Here is a 22500-nt window from a genome sequence, read left to right on the forward strand (position 1 = left end):
ATGACTAAAGCCCACCCGTTGGAACTGACTCGTTAATGCAGTAAACTATTTACTAACATGACTAAAGCCCACCCGTTGGAACTGACTCGTTAATGCAGTAAACTATTCACTAACATGACTAAAGCCCACCCGTTGGAACTGACTCGTTAATGCAGTAAACTATTTACTAACATGACTAAAGCCCACCCGTTGGAACTGACTCGTTAATGCAGTAAACTATTTACTAACATGACTAAAGCCCACCCGTTGGAACTGACTCGTTAATGCAGTAAACTATTTACTAACATGACTAAAGCCCACCCGTTGGAACTGACTCGTTAATGCAGTAAACTATTTACTAACATGACTAAAGCCCACCCGTTGGAACTGACTCGTTAATGCAGTAAACTATTTACTACCATGACTAAAGCCCACCCGTTGGAACTGACTCGTTAATGCAGTAAACTATTTACTAACATGACTAAAGCCCACCCGTTGGAACTGACTCGTTAATGCAGTAAACTATTTACTATCATGACTAAAGCCCACCCGTTGGAACTGACTCGTTAATGCAGTAAACTATTTACTAACATGACTAAAGCCCACCCGTTGGAACTGACTCGTTAATGCAGTAAACTATTTACTAACATGACTAAAGCCCACCCGTTGGAACTGACTCGTTAATGCAGTAAACTATTTACTAACATGACTAAAGCCCACCCGTTGGAACTGATTCATTAATGCAGTAAACTATTTACTAACATGACTAAAGCCCACCCGTTGGAACTGACTCGTTAATGCAGTAAACTATTTACTAACATGACTAAAGCCCACCCGTTGGAACTGACTCGTTAATGCAGTAAACTATTTACTAACATGACTAAAGCCCACCCGTTGGAACTGACTCGTTAATGCAGTAAACTATTCACTATCATGACTAAAGCCCACCCGTTGGAACTGACTCGTTAATGCAGTAAACTATTCACTATCATGACTAAAGCCCACCCGTTGGAACTGACTCGTTAATGCAGTAAACTATTTACTACCATGACTAAAGGCCACCCCATTGGAACTGACTCGTTAATGCAGTAAACTATTTACTACCATGACTAAAGCCCACCCGTTGGAACTGACTCGTTAATGCAGTAAACTATTTACTAACATGACTAAAGCCCACCCGTTGGAACTGACTCGTTAATGCAGTAAACTATTTACTAACATGACTAAAGCCCACCCGTTGTAACTGACTCGTTAATGCAGTAAACTATTTACTACCATGACTAAAGCCCACCCGTTGGAACTGACTCGTTAATGCAGTAAACTATTTACTAACATGACTAAAGCCCACCCGTTGGAACTGACTCGTTAATGCAGTAAACTATTTACTAACATGACTAAAGCCCACCCGTTGGAACTGACTCGTTAATGCAGTAAACTATTTACTACCATGACTAAAGCCCACCCGTTGGAACTGACTCGTTAATGCAGTAAACTATTTACTATCATGACTAAAGCCCACCCGTTGTAACTGACTCGTTAATGCAGTAAACTATTTACTAACATGACTAAAGCCCACCCGTTGGAACTGACTCGTTAATGCAGTAAACTATTTACTACCATGACTAAAGCCCACCCGTTATAACTGACTCATTAATGCAGTAAACTATTCACTATCATGACTAAAGCCCACCCGTTGGAACTGACTCGTTAATGCAGTAAACTATTTACTAACATGACTAAAGCCCACCCGTTGGAACTGACTCGTTAATGCAGTAAACTATTCACTAACATGACTAAAGCCCACCCGTTGGAACTGACTCGTTAATGCAGTAAACTATTTACTAACATGACTAAAGCCCACCCGTTGGAACTGACTCGTTAATGCAGTAAACTATTTACTAACATGACTAAAGCCCACCCGTTGGAACTGACTCGTTAATGCAGTAAACTATTTACTACCATGACTAAAGCCCACCCGTTGGAACTGACTCGTTAATGCAGTAAACTATTTACTAACATGACTAAAGCCCACCCGTTGGAACTGACTCGTTAATGCAGTAAACTATTTACTATCATGACTAAAGCCCACCCGTTGGAACTGACTCGTTAATGCAGTAAACTATTTACTAACATGACTAAAGCCCACCCGTTATAACTGACTCGTTAATGCAGTAAACTATTTACTAACATGACTAAAGCCCACCCGTTGGAACTGATTCATTAATGCAGTAAACTATTTACTACCATGACTAAAGCCCACCCGTTGGAACTGACTCGTTAATGCAGTAAACTATTTACTACCATGACTAAAGCCCACCCGTTGGAACTGACTCGTTAATGCAGTAAACTATTTACTAACATGACTAAAGCCCACCCGTTGGAACTGACTCGTTAATGCAGTAAACTATTTACTAACATGACTAAAGCCCACCCGTTGGAACTGATTCATTAATGCAGTAAACTATTTACTAACATGACTAAAGCCCACCCGTTGGAACTGACTCGTTAATGCAGTAAACTATTCACTAACATGACTAAAGCCCACCCGTTGGAACTGACTCGTTAATGCAGTAAACTATTTACTACCATGACTAAAGCCCACCCGTTGGAACTGACTCGTTAATGCAGTAAACTATTTACTATCATGACTAAAGCCCACCCGTTGGAACTGACTCGTTAATGCAGTAAACTATTTACTAACATGACTAAAGCCCACCCGTTGGAACTGACTCGTTAATGCAGTAAACTATTTACTATCATGACTAAAGCCCACCCGTTGGAACTGACTCGTTAATGCAGTAAACTATTTACTACCATGACTAAAGCCCACCCGTTGGAACTGATTCATTAATGCAGTAAACTATTTACTACCATGACTAAAGCCCACCCGTTGGAACTGACTCGTTAATGCAGTAAACTATTTACTACCATGACTAAAGCCCACCCGTTGGAACTGACTCGTTAATGCAGTAAACTATTTACTACCATGACTAAAGCCCACCCGTTGGAACTGACTCGTTAATGCAGTAAACTATTCACTAACATGACTAAAGCCCACCCGTTGGAACTGACTCGTTAATGCAGTAAACTATTTACTAACATGACTAAAGCCCACCCGTTGGAACTGACTCGTTAATGCAGTAAACTATTTACTAACATGACTAAAGCCCACCCGTTGGAACTGACTCGTTAATGCAGTAAACTATTTACTACCATGACTAAAGCCCACCCGTTGGAACTGATTCATTAATGCAGTAAACTATTTACTACCATGACTAAAGCCCACCCGTTGGAACTGACTCGTTAATGCAGTAAACTATTTACTATCATGACTAAAGCCCACCCGTTGGAACTGACTCATTAATGCAGTAAACTATTTACTACCATGACTAAAGCCCACCCGTTGGAACTGACTCATTAATGCAGTAAACTATTTACTACCATGACTAAAGCCCACCCGTTGGAACTGACTCGTTAATGCAGTAAACTATTTACTATCATGACTAAAGCCCACCCGTTGGAACTGACTCGTTAATGCAGTAAACTATTTACTAACATGACTAAAGCCCACCCGTTGGAACTGACTCGTTAATGCAGTAAACTATTTACTATCATGACTAAAGCCCACCCGTTGGAACTGACTCGTTAATGCAGTAAACTATTTACTACCATTTTTTTTACATTTTACATTTTAGTCATTTAGCAGACGCTCTTATCCAGAGCGACTTACATGTAAAAAAAAAAATATATATATACTGGCCCCCCGTGGGAATTGAACCCACAACCCTGGCGTTGCAAACGCCATGCTCTACCAACTGAGCTACATCCCTGCCGGCCATTCCCTCCCCTACCCTGGACAACGCTGGGCAAATTGTGCGCCGCCCCATGGGTCTTCATGCAACATGACTAAAGCCCACCCGTTGTAACTGATTCATTAATGCAGTAAAGCTCCAATGATGTTTTGGACACTTTGGTGTGTGTGTGTGTGTGTGTGGTGTGTGTGTGTGTGGTGTGTGTGTGGTGTGTGTGGTGTGTGTGGTGTGTGTGGTGTGTGTGGTGTGTGTGTGTGGTGTGTGTGGTGTGTGTGTGTGCATCATGACCTTTACAGAGAAGTGCTGAGAAGGTCAGAGTAGCTAAATACAACCTGACGGATCAGTTGACACACACACACACACACACACACACACACACACACACGTTGGAGGGGCTGTGTAAATTCACTGAGCTTGATTCCATAGTGAGACGTCACTGAGCTTGATTCCATAGTGAGACGTCACTGAGCTTGATTCCATAGTGAGACGTCACTGAGCTTGATTCCATAGTGAGACGTCACTGAGCTTGATTCCATAGTGAGACGTCAGTGAGCTTGATTCCATAGTGAGACGTCAGTGAGCTTGATTCCATAGTGAGACGTCAGTGAGCTTGATTCCATAGTGAGACGTCAGTGAGCTTGATTCCATAGTGAGACGTCAGTGAGCTTGATTCCATAGTGAGACGTCAGTGAGCTTGATTCCATAGTGAGACGTCAGTGAGCTTGATTCCATAGTGAGACGTCAGTGAGCTTGATTCCATAGTGAGACGTCAGTGAGCTTGATTCCATAGTGAGACGTCAGTGAGCTTGATTCCATAGTGAGACGTCAGTGAGCTTGATTCCATAGTGAGACGTCAGTGAGCTTGATTCCATAGTGAGACGTCAGTGAGCTTGATTCCATAGTGAGACGTCAGTGAGCTTGATTCCATAGTGAGACGTCACTGAGCTTGATTCCATAGTGAGACGTCACTGAGCTTGATTCCATAGTGAGACGTCACTGAGCTTGATTCCATAGAGAGACGTCAGTTGTTATTTGCAGATCAGTGATTCTGCAGAGCATTGCATTAATATTTATTATAAACTGGCTAGTTTGGGTCCTGGATGCTGAAGGCTGAAACAGCATTCCAGCCGTGTGTACTGTGCATTGGGAAAGTATTCAGACCCCTTGACTTTTCCCACATTTTGTTACGTTTCAGCCTTATTCTAAAATGGATTAAATTGTTTTTTCCCCCCTCATCAATCTACACAAAATACCCTATAATGACAAAGCAAAAACAGGTTTTTAGAAGTGTTGGCAAATATAGAAAAACATTTTTTAGAAAAACATGCTAGATGTGCAAGAGATTATGTGCAAATAGAGATACTGGGGTGCAAAAGAGCAAAATAAATAACAATATAGGGATGAGGTAGTTGGGTGGGCTAATTTCAGATGGGCTGTGTACAGGTGCAGTGATCGGTAAGGTGCTCTGACAACTGATGCTTAAAGTTATTGAGGGAGATAAGCGTCTCCAGCTTCAGAGATTTTTGCAATTCGTTCCAGTCATTGGCAGCAGAGAACTGGAAGGAATGGCGGCCAAAGGAGGTGTTGGCTTTGGGAATGACCAGTGAGATATACCTGCTGGAGCGCAGACTACGGGTGGGTGCTGCTATGGTGACCAATGAGCTAACATAAGGCGGGGATTTGCCTAGCAGTGATTTATAGATGGCCTGGAGCCAGTGGGTTTGACGACGAACATGTAGTGAGGACCAGCCAACAAGAGCGTACAGGTCACAGTGGTGGGTAGTGTATGGGGCTTTGGAGACAAAACGGATGGCACTGTGATAGACTACATCCAATTTGCTGAGTAGAGTGTTGGACCCCTTGACTTTTTCCACATTTTGTTACGTTTCAGCCTTATTCTAAAATTGATTAAATTGTTTTTTCCACCCTCATCAATCTACACAAAATACCCTATAATGACAAAGCAAAAACAGGTTTTTAGAAGTGTTGGCAAATATAGAAAAACATTTTTTACATAAGTTTTCAGTCCCTTTACTCAGTACTTTGTTGAAGCACCTTTGGCAGCAATAAGAGCCTCGATTCTTCTTGGATATGACACTACAAGCTTGGCACACCTGTATTTGGGGAGTTTCTCCCATTCTTCTCTGCAGATCCTCTCAAGGACTGTCAGGTTGGATGGGGAGCGTCACTGCACAACTATTTTCAGCTCTCTCCAGAGATGTTCGATCGGGTTCAAGTCCAGGCTCTGGCTGGGCCACTCAAGGACATTCAGAGAAACTCCCCAAATATCCCCACACCTTCACTCCCTCACACAGACACACCTTAACTCCCTCACACAGACACACCTTAACTCCCTCACACACCAGACACACACCGTCATCTCCCAGTTGTTCTTTGATCTTGATGAAGTCCGACCCCCCCACCACGCCGACTCGAACACGCCGCCGCAGACGCTGAAGAAAGTCCTCCATCCCAGGAGTCACCCTCTGGAACACATTAGTACACTGTTGCTACAGCAACTATTCAAGTGGTATCAGCAACCATTCAATCCATCAGACAGACACCCACCCAACACACAGTCCTGCCTCTACCATGGATACAGTATATATCATTCACCCGGACTAATATAACTAAACCATAACACGCTCTCTAACAATGGTCCATTTGACCTGTCTATAGGTCAGTGAACAGGGATGTATTCATTAAGCCGTTTTGCAACAGAAAAAGTTGACTCCAAATGGAAAACGTTTTGCAAAGAAAACGAGAGTTTCTATTGGACAAATGCAGGTAGGTGTGAACTAACGTTAACGTTGATCCATTTGACCTGTCTATGAGTTAGTGGTTAGTGGACTGTAGCAGGGGACCTATCGTTGGTCTCCTTACCTGTCTATGAGTTAGTGGACTGTAGCAGGGGACCTATCGTTGGTCTCCTTACCTGTCTATGAGTTAGGTCCCCTGCTACAGTCCACTATCGTTAGCAGCACCGAAGGAACTATCGTTGGTCTCCTTACCTGTCTATGAGTTAGTGGACTGTAGCAGGGGACCTATCGTTGGTCTCCTTACCTGTCTATGAGTTAGTGGACTGTAGCAGGGGACCTATCGTTGGTCTCCTTACCTGTCTATGAGTTAGTGGACTGTAGCAGGGGACCTATCGTTGGTCTCCTTACCTGTCTATGAGTTAGTGGACTGTAGCAGGGGACCTATCGTTGGTCTCCTTACCTGTCTATGAGTTAGGTCCCCTGCTACAGTCCACTATCGTTAGCAGCACCGAAGGAACTATCGTTGGTCTCCTTACCTGTCTATGAGTTAGTGGACTGTAGCAGGGGACCTATCGTTGGTCTCCTTACCTGTCTATGAGTTAGTGGACTGTAGCAGGGGACCTATCGTTGGTCTCCTTACCTGTCTATGAGTTAGTGGACTGTAGCAGGGGACCTATCGTTGGTCTCCTTACCTGTCTATGAGTTAGTGGACTGTAGCAGGGGACCTATCGTTGGTCTCCTTACCTGTCTATGAGTTAGTGGACTGTAGCAGGGGACCTATCGTTGGTCTCCTTACCTGTCTATGAGTTAGTGGACTGTAGCAGGGGACCTATCGTTGGTCTCCTTACCTGTCTATGAGTTAGTGGACTGTAGCAGGGGACCTATCGTTGGTCTCCTTACCTGTCTATGAGTTAGTGGACTGTAGCAGGGGACCTATCGTTAGCAGCACCGTAGGAACTATCGTTGGTCTCCTTACCTGTCGAGCGGCAGTCAGCGTCCCGTCCACATCGAAGAGACACAGCGTCGAGGTGTCGACAGCTTCACTCATCTTGTTCGTAGTAAATGTGTTGTTAGTAAATTACGGCAGACGGTGTTGGAGGAATAGTTGTTCGCCGTCCGGGACACAGAGGACGGAAAACTGATTTGAAGGCGGAAGAGACTAGTGGACGGACTGCAACGTCATCTGTGGTTTGTGTATACGGAAGTAAGTATAGCCCCTTTGTCCAATCACAGCGCACTGTGGGCGTGGCTTTGTTACATTTTATTCGCTCGTTTTGTACATTCGGGGAACGCCAAATATTTGGTGATTAGCCTCATAATTAAATATAGAAGGATTTGAAAGACTGAATTATTGACAAACAGAGAATGTAATAGTTTATTTGTACACAGCTCAATCCAGCTGAACTGAGCTGTGTAGAAGTTTCATAGGGTTTTGGCGCCACTTAGTGGCCATTAATACCATACAGCTGCTGGAGAGAGACGGCAGGGACCAAGAAGAGTTGGGGTTGAAAAGGCTAGTTGATGATGGTGGACGATGATGGTGGTTGATGACGGTGGATGATGATGGTGGTTGATGATGGTGGTTGATGATGGTGGTTGATGATGGTGGTTGATGATGGTGGTTGATGATGGTGGATGATGACGGTGGTTGATGATGGCGGATGATGATGGTGGATGATGATAATGGTTGATGATAATGGTGGTAGTTGATGATGATGGTAGTTGATAGTGGTGGTTGATGATGGTGGTTGATGATAATGGTTGATGATGGTGGTTGATGATGGTGGTTGATGATAATGGTTGATGATAATGGTGGTAGTTGATGATGATGGTAGTTGATAGTGGTGGTTGATGATGGTGGATGATGATGGTGGTTGATGACGGTGGTTGATGATAATGGTTGATGATAATGGTGGTAGTTGATGATGATGGTAGTTGATAGTGGTGGTTGATGATGGTGGATGATGATGGTGGTTGATGATGGTGGTTGATGATAATGGTTGATGATAATGGTGGTAGTTGATGATGATGGTAGTTGATAGTGGTGGTTGATGATGGTATTTGATGATGGTGCTTGATAATGCTTGTTGATAATGATCACGTAGCTGACTAGTGGTGTCTATTCAGCAGACTGATGGTCTGGGGGGGGAGAACCAGCTGACTAGTGGTGTCTATTCAGCAGACTGATGGTCTGGGGGGTAGAACCAGCTGACTAGTGGTGTCTATTCAGCAGACTGATGGTCTGGGGGTAGAACCAGCTGACTAGTGGTGTCTATTCAGCAGACTGATGGTCTGGGGGGTAGAACCAGCTGACTAGTGGTGTCTATTCAGCAGACTGATGGTCTGGGGGTAGAACCAGCTGACTAGTGGTGTCTATTCAGCAGACTGATGGTCTGGGGGTAGAACCAGCTGACTAGTGGTGTCTATTCAGCAGACTGATGGTCTGGGGGTAGAACCAGCTGACTAGTGGTGTCTATTCAGCAGACTGATGGTCTGGGGGTAGAACCAGCTGACTAGTGGTGTCTATTCAGCAGACTGATGGTCTGGGGGGTAGAACCAGCTGACTAGTGGTGTCTATTCAGCAGACTGATGGTCTGGGGGGTAGAACCAGCTGACTAGTGGTGTCTATTCAGCAGACTGATGGTCTGGGGGTAGAACCAGCTGACTAGTGGTGTCTATTCAGCAGACTGATGGTCTGGGGGGTAGAACCAGCTGACTAGTGGTGTCTATTCAGCAGACTGATGGTCTGGGGGGGGGTAGAACCAGCTGACTAGTGGTGTCTATTCAGCAGACTGATGGTCTGGGGGTAGAACCAGCTGACTAGTGGTGTCTATTCAGCAGACTGATGGTCTGGGGGGTAGAACCAGCTGACTAGTGGTGTCTATTCAGCAGACTGATGGTCTGGGGGTAGAACCAGCTGACTAGTGGTGTCTATTCAGCAGACTGATGGTCTGGGGGGTAGAACCAGCTGACTAGTGGTGTCTATTCAGCAGACTGGTGGTCTGGGGGGTAGAACCAGCTGACTAGTGGTGTCTATTCAGCAGACTGATGGTCTGGGGGTAGAACCAGCTGACTAGTGGTGTCTATTCAGCAGCCTGATGGTCTGGGGGTAGAAGCTATTGGCCGGTCTGACAGTTGTTGTCATGATGCTCCTATACTGCCCGTGTCTGAGTGGTGGAAGCGGGGAGAACAGGCCGTGGCTGAGGGTCCCTGATGATCTTCTTGGCCTTCCTGCGACACCTGGTGTTGTAGGTGTCCTGGAGGGGAGGCAGTGAGCACCCAGTGGTACGTTAGACTGAGCGTATCACCCTCTGTAGCGCCTTGCGGTCAGCGGCGGTGGAGTTGCCGTACCAGGCTGTATCACCCTCTGTAGCGCCTTGCGGTCAGCGGCGGTGGAGTTGCCGTACCAGGCTGTATCACCCTCTGTAGCGCCTTGCGGTCAGCGGCGGTGGAGTTGCCGTACCAGGCTGTATCACCCTCTGTAGCGCCTTGCGGTCAGCGGCGGTGGAGTTGCCGTACCAGGCTGTATCACCCTCTGTAGCGCCTTGCGGTCAGCGGCGGTGGAGTTGCCGTACCAGGCTGTATCACCCTCTGTAGCGCCTTGCGGTCAGCGGCGGTGGAGTTGCCGTACCAGGCTGTATCACCCTCTGTAGCGCCTTGCGGTCAGCGGCGGTGGAGTTGCCGTACCAGGCTGTATCACCCTCTGTAGCGCCTTGCGGTCAGCGGCGGTGGAGTTGCCGTACCAGGCTGTATCACCCTCTGTAGCGCCTTGCGGTCAGCGGCGGTGGAGTTGCCGTACCAGGCTGTATCACCCTCTGTAGCGCCTTGCGGTCAGCGGCGGTGGAGTTGCCGTACCAGGCTGTATCACCCTCTGTAGCGCCTTGCGGTCAGCGGCGGTGGAGTTGCCGTACCAGGCTGTATCACCCTCTGTAGCGCCTTGCGGTCAGCGGCGGTGGAGTTGCCGTACCAGGCTGTATCACCCTCTGTAGCGCCTTGCGGTCAGCGGCGGTGGAGTTGCCGTACCAGGCTGTATCACCCTCTGTAGCGCCTTGCGGTCAGCGGCGGTGGAGTTGCCGTACCAGGCTGTATCACCCTCTGTAGCGCCTTGCGGTCAGCGGCGGTGGAGTTGCTGTACCAGGCTGTATCACCCTCTGTAGCGCCTTGCGGTCAGCGGCGGTGGAGTTGCCGTACCAGGCTGTATCACCCTCTGTAGCGCCTTGCGGTCAGCGGCGGTGGAGTTGCCGTACCAGGCTGTATCACCCTCTGTAGCGCCTTGCGGTCAGCGGCGGTGGAGTTGCCGTACCAGGCTGTATCACCCTCTGTAGCGCCTTGCGGTCAGCGGCGGTGGAGTTGCCGTACCAGGCTGTATCACCCTCTGTAGCGCCTTGCGGTCAGCGGCGGTGGAGTTGCCGTACCAGGCTGTATCACCCTCTGTAGCGCCTTGCGGTCAGCGGCGGTGGAGTTGCCGTACCAGGCTGTATCACCCTCTGTAGCGCCTTGCGGTCAGCGGCGGTGGAGTTGCCGTACCAGGCTGTATCACCCTCTGTAGCGCCTTGCGGTCAGCGGCGGTGGAGTTGCCGTACCAGGCTGTATCACCCTCTGTAGCGCCTTGCGGTCAGCGGCGGTGGAGTTGCCGTACCAGGCTGTATCACCCTCTGTAGCGCCTTGCGGTCAGCGGCGGTGGAGTTGCCGTACCAGGCTGTATCACCCTCTGTAGCGCCTTGCGGTCAGCGGCGGTGGAGTTGCCGTACCAGGCTGTATCACCCTCTGTAGCGCCTTGCGGTCAGCGGCGGTGGAGTTGCCGTACCAGGCTGTATCACCCTCTGTAGCGCCTTGCGGTCAGCGGCGGTGGAGTTGCCGTACCAGGCTGTATCACCCTCTGTAGCGCCTTGCGGTCAGCGGCGGTGGAGTTGCCGTACCAGGCTGTGATGTGTACAGACGATGGCGTCGGATGAAAGTGTATTCAGATCAGTGGAGGTTCGGGAGTTTCTACTTTTAGATACAATAAGCACAGTGCTGTTGGTGTCTTTCAATATTTGACTAAAGTAGGCTTTATAGTACGTCCCACTTCTTTTCTTGTTATTGAGAGACAGAGACAAGGCAGTTAGCAACAAATGGTGTTTTACTCCCTCGTGTGGATCATAATGGTACTACAGCTGATGCTTAGCCATGAGTTGAAGTACACTGCTCAAAAATAAATAAAGGGAACACTTAAACAACACAATGTAACTCCAAGTCAATCACACTTCTGTGAAATCAAACTGTCCACTTAGGAAGCAACACTGATTGACAATACATTTTCCATGCTGTTGTGCAAATGGAATAGACAACAGGTGGAAATTATAGGCAATTAGCAAGACACCCCCCAATAAAGGAGTGGTTTTGCAGGTGGTGACCACAGACCACTTCTCAGTTCCTATGCTTCCTGGCTGATGTTTTGGTCACTTTTGAATGCTGGCGGAGCTTTCACTCTAGTGGTAGCATGAGACGGAGTCTAGAACCCACACAAGTGGCTCAGGTAGTGCAGCTCATCCAGGATGGCACATCAATGCGAGCTGTGGCAAGAAGGTTTGCTGTGTCTGTCAGCGTAGTGTCCAGAGCATGGAGGCGCTACCAGGAGACAGGCCAGTACATCAGGAGACGTGGAGGAGGCCGTAGGAGGGCAACAACCCAGCAGCAGGACCGCTACCTCCGCCTTTGTGCAAGGAGGAGCAGGAGGAGCACTCCCAGAGCCCTACAAAATGACCTCCAGCAGGCCACAAATGTGCATGTGTCTGCTCAAACGGTCAGAAACAGACTCCATGAGGGTGGTATGAGGGCCCGACGTCCACAGGTGGGGGTTGTGCTTACAGCCCAACACCGTGCAGGACGTTTGGCATTTGCCAGAGAACACCAAGATTGGCAAATTCGCCACTGGCGCCCTGTGCTCTTCACAGATGAAAGCAGGTTCACACTGAGCACGTGACAGACGTGACAGAGTCTGGAGACACCGTGGAGAACGTTCTGCTGCCTGCAACATCCTCCAGCATGACCGGTTTGGCGGTGGGTCAGTCATGGTGTGGGGTGGCATTTCTTTGGGGGGCCGCACAGCCCTCCATGTGCTCACCAGAGGTAGCCTGACTGCCATTAGGTACCGAGATGAGATCCTCAGACCCCTTGTGAGACCATATGCTGGTGCGGTTGGCCCTGGGTTCCTTCAAATGCAAGACAATGCTAGACCTCATGTGGCTGGAGTGTGGTATATGGCCAATATACCACGGCTAAGGGCTGTTCTTTCGCACAACGCAATGCGGAGTGCCTGGATACAGCCATTAGCCGTGATATATTGGCCATATACCACAAACCCCCAAGGTGCCTTATTGCTATTATAAACTGGTTACCAACGTAATTAGAACAGTAAATAGTAATGTTTTGTCATACCTGTGGTATATGGTCTGATATACCATGGCTTTCAGCTCAAACAACCCAGTTTATAATTGGTGATTCATAAAAGCATTGTTGTTGTTTTTTAAATCAGGGAAAATAAAGATTATATTTCATGCTAGTGGTCGCACGCACACAAACACACACACAGCTGGGGAGGAGGATGGTGGGAGAGGAGGGAGGGGGGAGAGGAAGACGAGGAGGGAGGGGGAGAGGAAGAAGACGAGGAGGGAGGGGGAGAGGAAGACGACGAGGAGGGGGGGGGGAAGAAGACGAGGAGGGGGAGAGGAAGAAGATGAGGAGGGAGGGGGGGGGAGAAGATGAGGAGGGAGGGGGTGAGGATTCCCACAAGAGCACATTCCATCCCTGTTTACTGTGGAGGGTAGCGCAGTGTAAATCCTTATAACTTATGAACCTTGAATGACGGTCTGTGGCCCAGTTTCTAAAGAACTCTCCTTCATTACCTGAGAACTAGAGGAATGTAATCTAGCAGATACTGGGGAATCTAGAGTGATGTAGTCTAGCAGATACTGGGGAATCTAGAGTGATGTAGTCTAGCAGATACTGGGGAATCTAGAGGGATGTAATCTAGCAGATACTGGGGAATCTAGAGGGATGTAATCTAGCAGATACTGGGGAATCTAGAGGGATGTAATCTAGCAGATACTGGGGAATCTAGAGTGATGTAGTCTAGCAGATACTGGGGAATCTAGAGAGATGTAGTCTAGCAGATACTGGGGAATCTAGAGAGATGTAGTCTAGCAGATACTGGGGAATCTAGAGTGATGTAGTCTAGCAGATACTGGGGAATCTAGAGAGATGTAGTCTAGCAGATACTGGGGAATCTAGAGGGATGTAGTCTAGCAGATACTGGGGAATCTAGAGGGATGATGAGGTTATGGACCAGAACAGGATCTTATAGCCAACAGCTATCAGATACAGAGAGGAGGTTATGGACCAGAACAGGATCTTATAGCCAACAGCTATCAGATACAGAGAGGAGGTTATGGACCAGAACAGGATCATATAACCAACAGCTATCAGATACAGAGAGGAGGTTATGGACCAGAACAGGATCATATAACCAACAGCTATCAGATACAGAGAGGAGGTTATGGACCAGAACAGGATCATATAACCAACAGCTATCAGATACAGAGAGGAGGTTATGGACCAGAACAGGATCATATAACCAACAGCTATCAGATACAGAGAGGAGGTTATGGACCAGAACATATCATATAACCAACAGCTATCAGATACAGAGAGGAGGTTATGGACCAGAACAGGATCATATAACCAACAGCTATCAGATACAGAGAGGAGGTTATGGACCAGAACAGGATCATATAACCAACAGCTATCAGATACAGAGAGGAGGTTATGGACCAGAACAGGATCATATAACCAACAGCTATCAGATACAGAGAGGAGGTTATGGACCAGAACAGGATCATATAGCCAACAGCTATCAGATACAGAGAGGAGGTTATGGACCAGAACAGGATCATATAACCAACAGCTATCAGATACAGAGAGGAGGTTATGGACCAGAACAGGATCATATAACCAACAGCTATCAGATACAGAGAGGAGGTTATGGACCAGAACAGGATCATATAACCAACAGCTCTCAGATACAGAGAGGAGGTTATGGACCAGAACAGGATCATATAACCAACAGCTATCAGATACAGAGAGGAGGTTATGGACCAGAACAGGATCATATAACCAACAGCTATCAGATACAGAGAGGAGGTTATGGACCAGAACAGGATCATATAACCAACAGCTATCAGATACAGAGAGGAGGTTATGGACCAGAACAGGATCATATAACCAACAGCTATCAGATACAGAGAGGAGGGTACATGATGAGGTTATGGACCAGAACAGGATCATATAACCAACAGCTATCAGATACAGAGAGGAGGTTATGGACCAGAACAGGATCATATAACCAACAGCTCTCAGATACAGAGAGGAGGTTATGGACCAGAACAGGATCATTAGTATTTGTTAATTGAACTGTAGAGAGCTGTCATCATCATCATCATCATCATCATCATCACTACAACACTAGTCCATACTACTGGGTTTAAGGACAGAAACTATGAAAACAAACATGAAATGCAGACATAAAAAATATATTTTAATGTGATGATTTGGTCAAACATTTTACATTTACATTTTAGTCATTTAGCGGACGCTCTTATCCAGAGCGACTTACAGTTAGTGAGTGCATACATTTATTATATTTTTTTCATACTGGCCCCCGTGGGAATCGAACCCACAACCCTGGCGTTGTAAACACCATGCTCTACCAACTGAGCTACATCCCAAACAATGCTGTTGAGTGTCTAGGAGAGGTGAACAGTCCCTGGTGGTGTGTGTGTGTGTGTGTGTGTGTGTGTGTGTGTGTGTGTGTGTGTGTGTGTGTGTGTGTGTGTGTGTGCTGATGAACATCAGAGAGGTGAACAGTCCCTAGTCCAGACTGCACTGTTCTGTCCTTAGGGCTGGGTTGGAGCAAATACGTGCCCCAGTGTTGAGAGGAACGGGACCTGAACGCACCAGATATACTGTAACTCATTCTGGCTCAGGGGGCTGGGTCTCCCCTCACTGAGGAGGATAGGGGCCAGTGGGCGGTGGGGGAGGAGGGGGGAGGTGAGAGAAGGGGAGGGTGTGGTAGGGGTTAGGGGGGGGAGGGGGCCAGGGGAAGGACATGTGGGAGGGAGGAGGGGGAGGGTAGAGGGGGAAGGACTGGGGCTGGTAAGGGGGAGGGTAGGGGTAGTGGGGCTGGTGGGGGTAGAATGGAGCCCCTTCGTATCGGGGTGGGGGACCCCAGTTGTCACGGCGGGGTGGACGACTCTGTTGCAAAGGCCTCTGGGACATCTGTGGTCTGGTGACGGAATCTCCGTCTGTAGGAGAAAGAGAATGAGGGTACACACACGGGTTAAAGCTTAAATGATATACAGCCAACAACCATCACAATGAGAGTTAAAGCTCAAATGATATACAGCCAACAACCATCACAATGAGAGTTAAAGCTCAAATGATATACAGCCAACAACCATCACAATGAGAGTTAAAGCGTAAATGATATACAGCCAACAACCATCACAATGAGAGTTAAAGCTCAAATGATATACAGCCAACAACCATCACAATGAGAGTTAAAGCTTAAATGATATACAGCCAACAACCATCAGAATCTGAACCAAGTCATCAGAACGCCATGGAGTCAGAATGGGCCCAACGGCTGGCCAAGACTGTTAATATTAGGATGGTTTGTTTCAATGTGCTTTCTCGCTGCCTGCCCCGTGTATTCACACATCTCTCCTCCTTCTGACATCTGTTCTATGCTGTATTTTAAATTCTTCAGAAAAGTGCATGCTTGCTTTTCTCATCGAGTATTTGGTCAGAACATCTTAAAAATACGTTATTTATTTATTGCACAAAATGTTCACCTTAAATCCATTATGCTAGGGTTAGCTTAAATCCATTATGCTAGGGTTAGCTTAAATCCATTATGCTAGGGTTAGCTTAAATCCATTATGCTAGGGTTACCTTAAATCCATTATGCTAGGGTTAGCTTAAATCCATTATGCTAGGGTTACCTTAAATCCATTATGCTAGGGTTAGCTTAAATCCATTATGCTAGGGTTACCTTAAATCCATTATGCTAGGGTTAGCTTAAATCCATTATGCTAGGGTTAGCTTAAATCCATTATGCTAGGGTTAGCTTAAATCCATCTATGATAGCCTTAGCTTAAATCCATTATGCTAGGGTTAGCTTAAATCCATCTATGATAGCCTTAGCTTAAATCCATTATGCTAGGGTTAGCTTAAATCCATTATGCTAGGGTTAGCTTAAATCCATTATGCTAGGGTTAGCTTAAATCCATTATGATAGGGTTAGCTTAAATCCATCTATGATAGGGTTAGCTTAAATCCATTATGATAGGGTTAGCTTAAATCCATTATGCTAGGGTTAGCTTAAATCCATTATGCTAGGGTTAGCTTAAATCCATTATGCTAGGGTTAGCTTAAATCCATTATGCTAGGGTTAGCTTAAATCCATTATGCTAGGGTTAGCTTAAATCCATCTATGATAGGGTTAGCTTAAATCCATCTATGATAGGGTTAGCTTAAATCCATCTATGCTAGGGTTAGCTTAAATCCATCTATGCTAGGGTTCGCTTAAATCCATTATGATAGGGTTAGCTTAAATCCATTATGCTAGGGTTACCTTAAATCCATTATGCTAGGGTTAGCTTAAATCCATTATGCTAGGGTTAGTTTAAATCCATCTATGCTAGGGTTAGCTTAAATCCATTATGCTAGGGTTAGCTTAAATCCATTATGCTAAGGTTAGCTTAAATCCATTATGCTACGGTTAGCTTAAATCCATTATGCTAGGGTTAGCTTAAATCCATTATGCTAGGGTTAGCTTAAATCCATCTATGATAGGGTTAGCTTAAATCCATCTATGATAGGGTTAGCTTAAATCCATCTATGCTAGGGTTAGCTTAAATCCATCTATGCTAGGGTTAGCTTAAATCCATATATGCTAGGGTTAGCTTAAATCCATTATGCTAGGGTTAGCTAGGTCAAACCATGTGGAAATTAGCAACATAGTTAGCTAGGTCAAACCATGTGGAAATTAGCAACATAGTTAGCTAGGTCAAACCATGTGGAAATTAGCATCTTAGTTAGCTAGGTCAAACCATGTGGAAATTAGCAACATAGTTAGCCTTTATGCTCAGTTGGGGATGGTTATAAAAAGTTAAAGTATAAACTGTTTCAATCAAACATGTTTTAAACTGCTCAATCCAAAATCAATAACCTGGCTATTTCTAGGACTCTGTAGGCTACATTGTTCATTTCAAGTGGACAGTGTGTTTGAAAGGTAATAACTCCCATTTTGGAATAAGTTATGACGATAAAAGGGAACCCATAGTCTCATAAAATAACCTATAGACCTCCTGGTGTTGAGAAATACACCCCATAATATAACCTATAGACCTACTGGTGTTGAGAAATACACTAGTCTCCCCTAACCTAAGGAGTTAACAGGATGACAGCCCCAGTCTCTCCTAACCTAAGGAGTTAACAGGATGACAGCCCCAGTCTCCTCTAACCTAAGGAGTTAACAGGATGACAGCCCCATTCTCCTCTAACCTAAGGAGTTAACAGGATGACAGCCCGTCTCCCCTAACCTAAGGAGTTAACAGGATGACAGGCCCAGTCTCCTCTAACCTAAGGAGTTAACAGGATGACAGCCCCATTCTCCTCTAACCTAAGGAGTTAACAGGATGACAGCCCCAGTCTCTCCTAACCTAAGGGGTTAACAGGATGACAGCCCCAGTCTCCTCTAACCTAAGGAGTTAACAGGATGACAGCCCCAGTCTCCTCTAACCTAAGGAGTTAACAGGATGACAGCCCCAGTCTCCCCTAACCTAAGGAGTTAACAGGATGACAGCCCCAGTCTCCCCTAACCTAAGGAGTTAACAGTATGACAGCCCCAGTTTCCTCTAACCTAAGGAGTTAACAGGATGACAGCCCCAGTCTCCCCTAACCTAAGGAGTTAACAGGATGACAGCCCCAGTCTCCCCTAACCTAAGGAGTTAACAGGATGACAGCCCCAGTCTCCTCTAACCTAAGGAGTTAACAGGATGACAGCCCCAGTTTCCTCTAACCTAAGGAGTTAACAGGATGACAGCCCCAGTCTCCTCTAACCTAAGGAGTTAACAGGATGACAGCCCCAGTCTCCCCTAACCTAAGGAGTTAACAGGATGACAGCCCCAGTCTCCTCTAACCTAAGGAGTTAACAGGATGACAGCCCCAGTCTCCCCTAACCTAAGGAGTTAACAGGATGACAGCCCCAGTCTCCTCTAACCTAAGGAGTTAACAGGATGACAGCCCCAGTCTCCCCTAACCTAAGGAGTTAACAGGATGACAGCCCCAGTCTCCTCTAACCTAAGGAGTTAACAGGACGACAGCCCCAGTCTCCTCTAACCTAAGGAGTTAACAGGATGACAGCCCCAGTCTCCCCTAACCTAAGGAGTTAACAGGATGACAGCCCGTCTCCCCTAACCTAAGGAGTTAACAGGATGACAGCCCCAGTCTCCCCTAACCTAAGGAGTTAACAGGATGACAGCCCCATTCTCCTCTAACCTAAGGAGTTAACAGGATGACAGCCCCAGTCTCTCCTAACCTAAGGAGTTAACAGGATGACAGCCCCAGTCTCCTCTAACCTAAGGAGTTAACAGGATGACAGCCCCAGTCTCCCCTAACCTAAGGAGTTAACAGGATGACAGCCCCAGTCTCCTCTAACCTAAGGAGTTAACAGGATGACAGCCCCAGTTTCCTCTAACCTAAGGAGTTAACAGGATGACAGCCCCAGTCTCCCCTAACCTAAGGAGTTAACAGGATGACAGCCCCAGTCTCCCCTAACCTAAGGAGTTAACAGGATGACAGCCCCAGTCTCCTCTAACCTAAGGAGTTAACAGGATGACAGCCCCAGTCTCCTCTAACCTAAGGAGTTAACAGGATGACAGCCCCAGTCTCCTCTAACCTAAGGAGTTAACAGGATGACAGCCCCAGTTTCCTCTAACCTAAGGAGTTAACAGGATGACAGCCCCAGTCTCCTCTAACCTAAGGAGTTAACAGGATGACAGCCCCAGTCTCCTCTAACCTAAGGAGTTAACAGGATGACAGCCCCAGTCTCCCCTAACCTAAGGAGTTAACAGGATGACAGCCCCAGTCTCCCCTAACCTAAGGAGTTAACAGGATGACAGCCCCAGTCTCCTCTAACCTAAGGAGTTAACAGGATGACAGCCCCAGTCTCCCCTAACCTAAGGAGTTAACAGGATGACAGCCCCAGTCTCCCCTAATCTGATGATTTGCACTGTTACCCACAATCTTTTTTTCAGAGAAATCAAATGATGATATCGCCTTTCATCAAATTCATCACTGCATGCGCTTTCTGTCCACGTGGGCACCAACAATATGCTTTGGGAACGCCCCTGTGCTCTGTGGTGATTGGCTCTTGAATTGCTAGTGTCAAAGGAGGAGGTCAAACCGACGAGACCATCAGATTGTCTGGGAGAATTTCCACCAACGGCCTCCAACACATTCCCGACATGCTCCGACCGACGAGACCATCAGATTCTCTGGGAGAATTTCCACCAACGGCCTCCAACACATTCCCGACATGCTCCGACCGACGAGACCATCAGATTCTCTGGGAGAATTTCCACCAACGGCCTCCAACACACTCCCGACATGCTCCGAAAGGAATTCACACAGAAGTCTGAAAGTTGACCAGAAGTAACAGAGTGTGTGTTGTGTCTGACCTGGTTGGTGCTGGGCTCTCTGTCCTCTTTCTCTCTCACTCTTCTGAACATTCCCCTTCTTCTTCTTCCTTTTCATCATCTGTTCTGCCTCATCATCACTGAAGTCCAACGCCTGGAGAGAGACAAGAGAGGAGAGGAGGGGAGGAGAGGAGAGAGAGAGGGAAGAGAGGAGAGAGAAGAGAGCGAGGGGGGAGAGTAGGAGAGAGAAGGAAGAAGAGAGGAGAGGAGGATTTGTATTTATTAAGGATCCCCATTAGCTGCTGGGGTCCAGCAACATTAAGGCAGTTATAAAACGTACTCAACGTTAGAAATGTCACTATTTAGAAGGTATTTCGAAGGCAGTATGGGTATTCAGACAGGGCCTGAGTGTTTAGAAGGCAGTATGGGTATTCAGACAGGGCCTGGGTGTTTAGAAGGCAGTATGGCTATTCAGACAGGGCCTGGGTGTTTAGAAGGCAGTATGGGTATTCAGACAGGGCCTGAGTGTTTAGAAGGCAGTATGGGTATTCAGACAGGGCCTGGGTGTTTAGAAGGCAGTATGGGTATTCAGACAGGGCCTGAGTGTTTAGAAGGCAGTATGGGTATTCAGACAGGGCCTGAGTGTTTAGAAGGCAGTATGGGTATTCAGACAGGGCCTGAGTGATTAGAAGGCAGTATGGCTATTCAGACAGGGCCTGGGTGTTTAGAAGGCAGTATGGGTATTCAGACAGGGCCTGAGTGTTTAGAAGGCAGTATGGGTATTCAGACAGGGCCTGAGTGTTTAGAAGGCAGTATGGGTATTCAGACAGGGCCTGAGTGATTAGAAGGCAGTATGGCTATTCAGACAGGGCCTGGGTGTTTAGAAGGCAGTATGGCTATTCAGACAGGGCCTGAGTGTTTAGAAGGCAGTATGGGTATTCAGACAGGGCCTGGGTGTTTAGAAGGCAGTATGGGTATTCAGACAGGGCCTGAGTGTTTAGAAGGCAGTATGGGTATTCAGACAGGGCCTGAGTGTTTAGAAGGCAGTATGGGTATTCAGACAGGGCCTGAGTGTTTAGAAGGCAGTATGGGTATTCAGACAGGGCCTGGGTGTTTAGAAGGCAGTATGGGTATTCAGACAGGGCCTGAGTGTTTAGAAGGCAGTATGGGTATTCAGACAGGGCCTGAGTGTTTAGAAGGCAGTATGGGTATTCAGACAGGGCCTGAGTGTTTAGAAGGCAGTATGGGTATTCAGACAGGGCCTGAGTGTTTAGAAGGCAGTATGGGTATTCAGACAGGGCCTGAGTGTTTAGAAGGCAGTATGGGTATTCAGACAGGGCCTGGGTGTTTAGAAGGCAGTATGGGTATTCAGACAGGGCCTGAGTGTTTAGAAGGCAGTATGGGTATTCAGACAGGGCCTGAGTGTGTTCCTCACCTCTGGCGGCGGCTCCTGGTCATTCTTCCAGGACGCGTCGGAGCCTTTCAACCTGAACATTAACACACACGTCAGCTTCAATACGGAGACAAAGATGACTGACTGTAGTAGCTGCTCAGTGAGGATGTACAGGGTGTAGTCAGTGTGTGACTGACTGTAGTAGCTGCTCAGTGAGGATGTACAGGGTGTAGTCAGTGTGTGACTGACTGTAGTAGCTGGTCAGTGAGGATGTACAGGGTGTAGTCAGTGTGTGACTGACTGTAGTAGCTGGTCAGTGAGGATGTACAGGGTGTAGTCAGTGTGTGACTGACTGTAGTAGCTGGTCAGTGAGGATGTACAGGGTGTAGTCAGTGTGTGACTGACCGTCGTAGCTGCTCTGTGAGGATGTACAGGGTGTAGTCAGTGTGTGACTGACTGTAGTAGCTGGTCAGTGAGGATGTACAGGGTGTAGTCAGTGTGTGACTGACTGTAGTAGCTGGTCAGTGAGGATGTACAGGGTGTAGTCAGTGTGTGACTGACTGTAGTAGCTGGTCAGTGAGGATGTACAGGGTGTAGTCAGTGTGTGACTGACTGTAGTAGCTGGTCAGTGAGGATGTACAGGGTGTAGTCAGTGTGTGACTGACTGTAGTAGCTGGTCAGTGAGGATGTACAGGGTGTAGTCAGTGTGTGACTGACTGTAGTAGCTGGTCAGTGAGGATGTACAGGGTGTAGTCAGTGTGTGACTGACTGTAGTAGCTGGTCAGTGAGGATGTACAGGGTGTAGTCAGTGTGTGACT

The 22500-nt window shown here is 47.0% G+C and overlaps 2 protein-coding genes across 2 annotated transcripts in view; both read right to left on the minus strand.

Moving 5' to 3' along the window:
• LOC311124234 (phosphomannomutase 2-like) overlaps nucleotides 1-7748 on the minus strand; it is a 29664-nt gene extending 21916 nt beyond the window's left edge. Inside the window, exons 1-2 of the mRNA XM_084198412.1 lie at nucleotides 7527-7748; nucleotides 6166-6277 (exon numbers count right to left, since the gene is read on the minus strand). Coding sequence (XP_084054538.1) covers nucleotides 6166-6277; nucleotides 7527-7598 — 184 coding nt within the window. The 5' untranslated portion in view covers nucleotides 7599-7748. The remainder of the gene's footprint in view (nucleotides 1-6165; nucleotides 6278-7526) is intronic.
• Nucleotides 7749-15104: 7356 nt separating this feature from the next.
• Nucleotides 15105-22500, minus strand: part of LOC311124235 (uncharacterized protein) — a 17252-nt gene continuing 9856 nt past the window's right edge. The window contains exons 6-8 of the mRNA XM_084198413.1: nucleotides 21725-21776; nucleotides 20332-20443; nucleotides 15105-15891 (exon numbers count right to left, since the gene is read on the minus strand). Of these exons, the coding sequence (XP_084054539.1) occupies nucleotides 15590-15891; nucleotides 20332-20443; nucleotides 21725-21776 (466 nt within the window). The 3' untranslated portion in view covers nucleotides 15105-15589. The remainder of the gene's footprint in view (nucleotides 15892-20331; nucleotides 20444-21724; nucleotides 21777-22500) is intronic.

This window comes from Coregonus lavaretus (assembly GCF_964263955.1).
Source record: "Coregonus lavaretus genome assembly, contig: HAP1_SCAFFOLD_833, whole genome shotgun sequence".
NCBI classification, from domain to species: Eukaryota; Metazoa; Chordata; class Actinopteri; order Salmoniformes; family Salmonidae; genus Coregonus; species Coregonus lavaretus.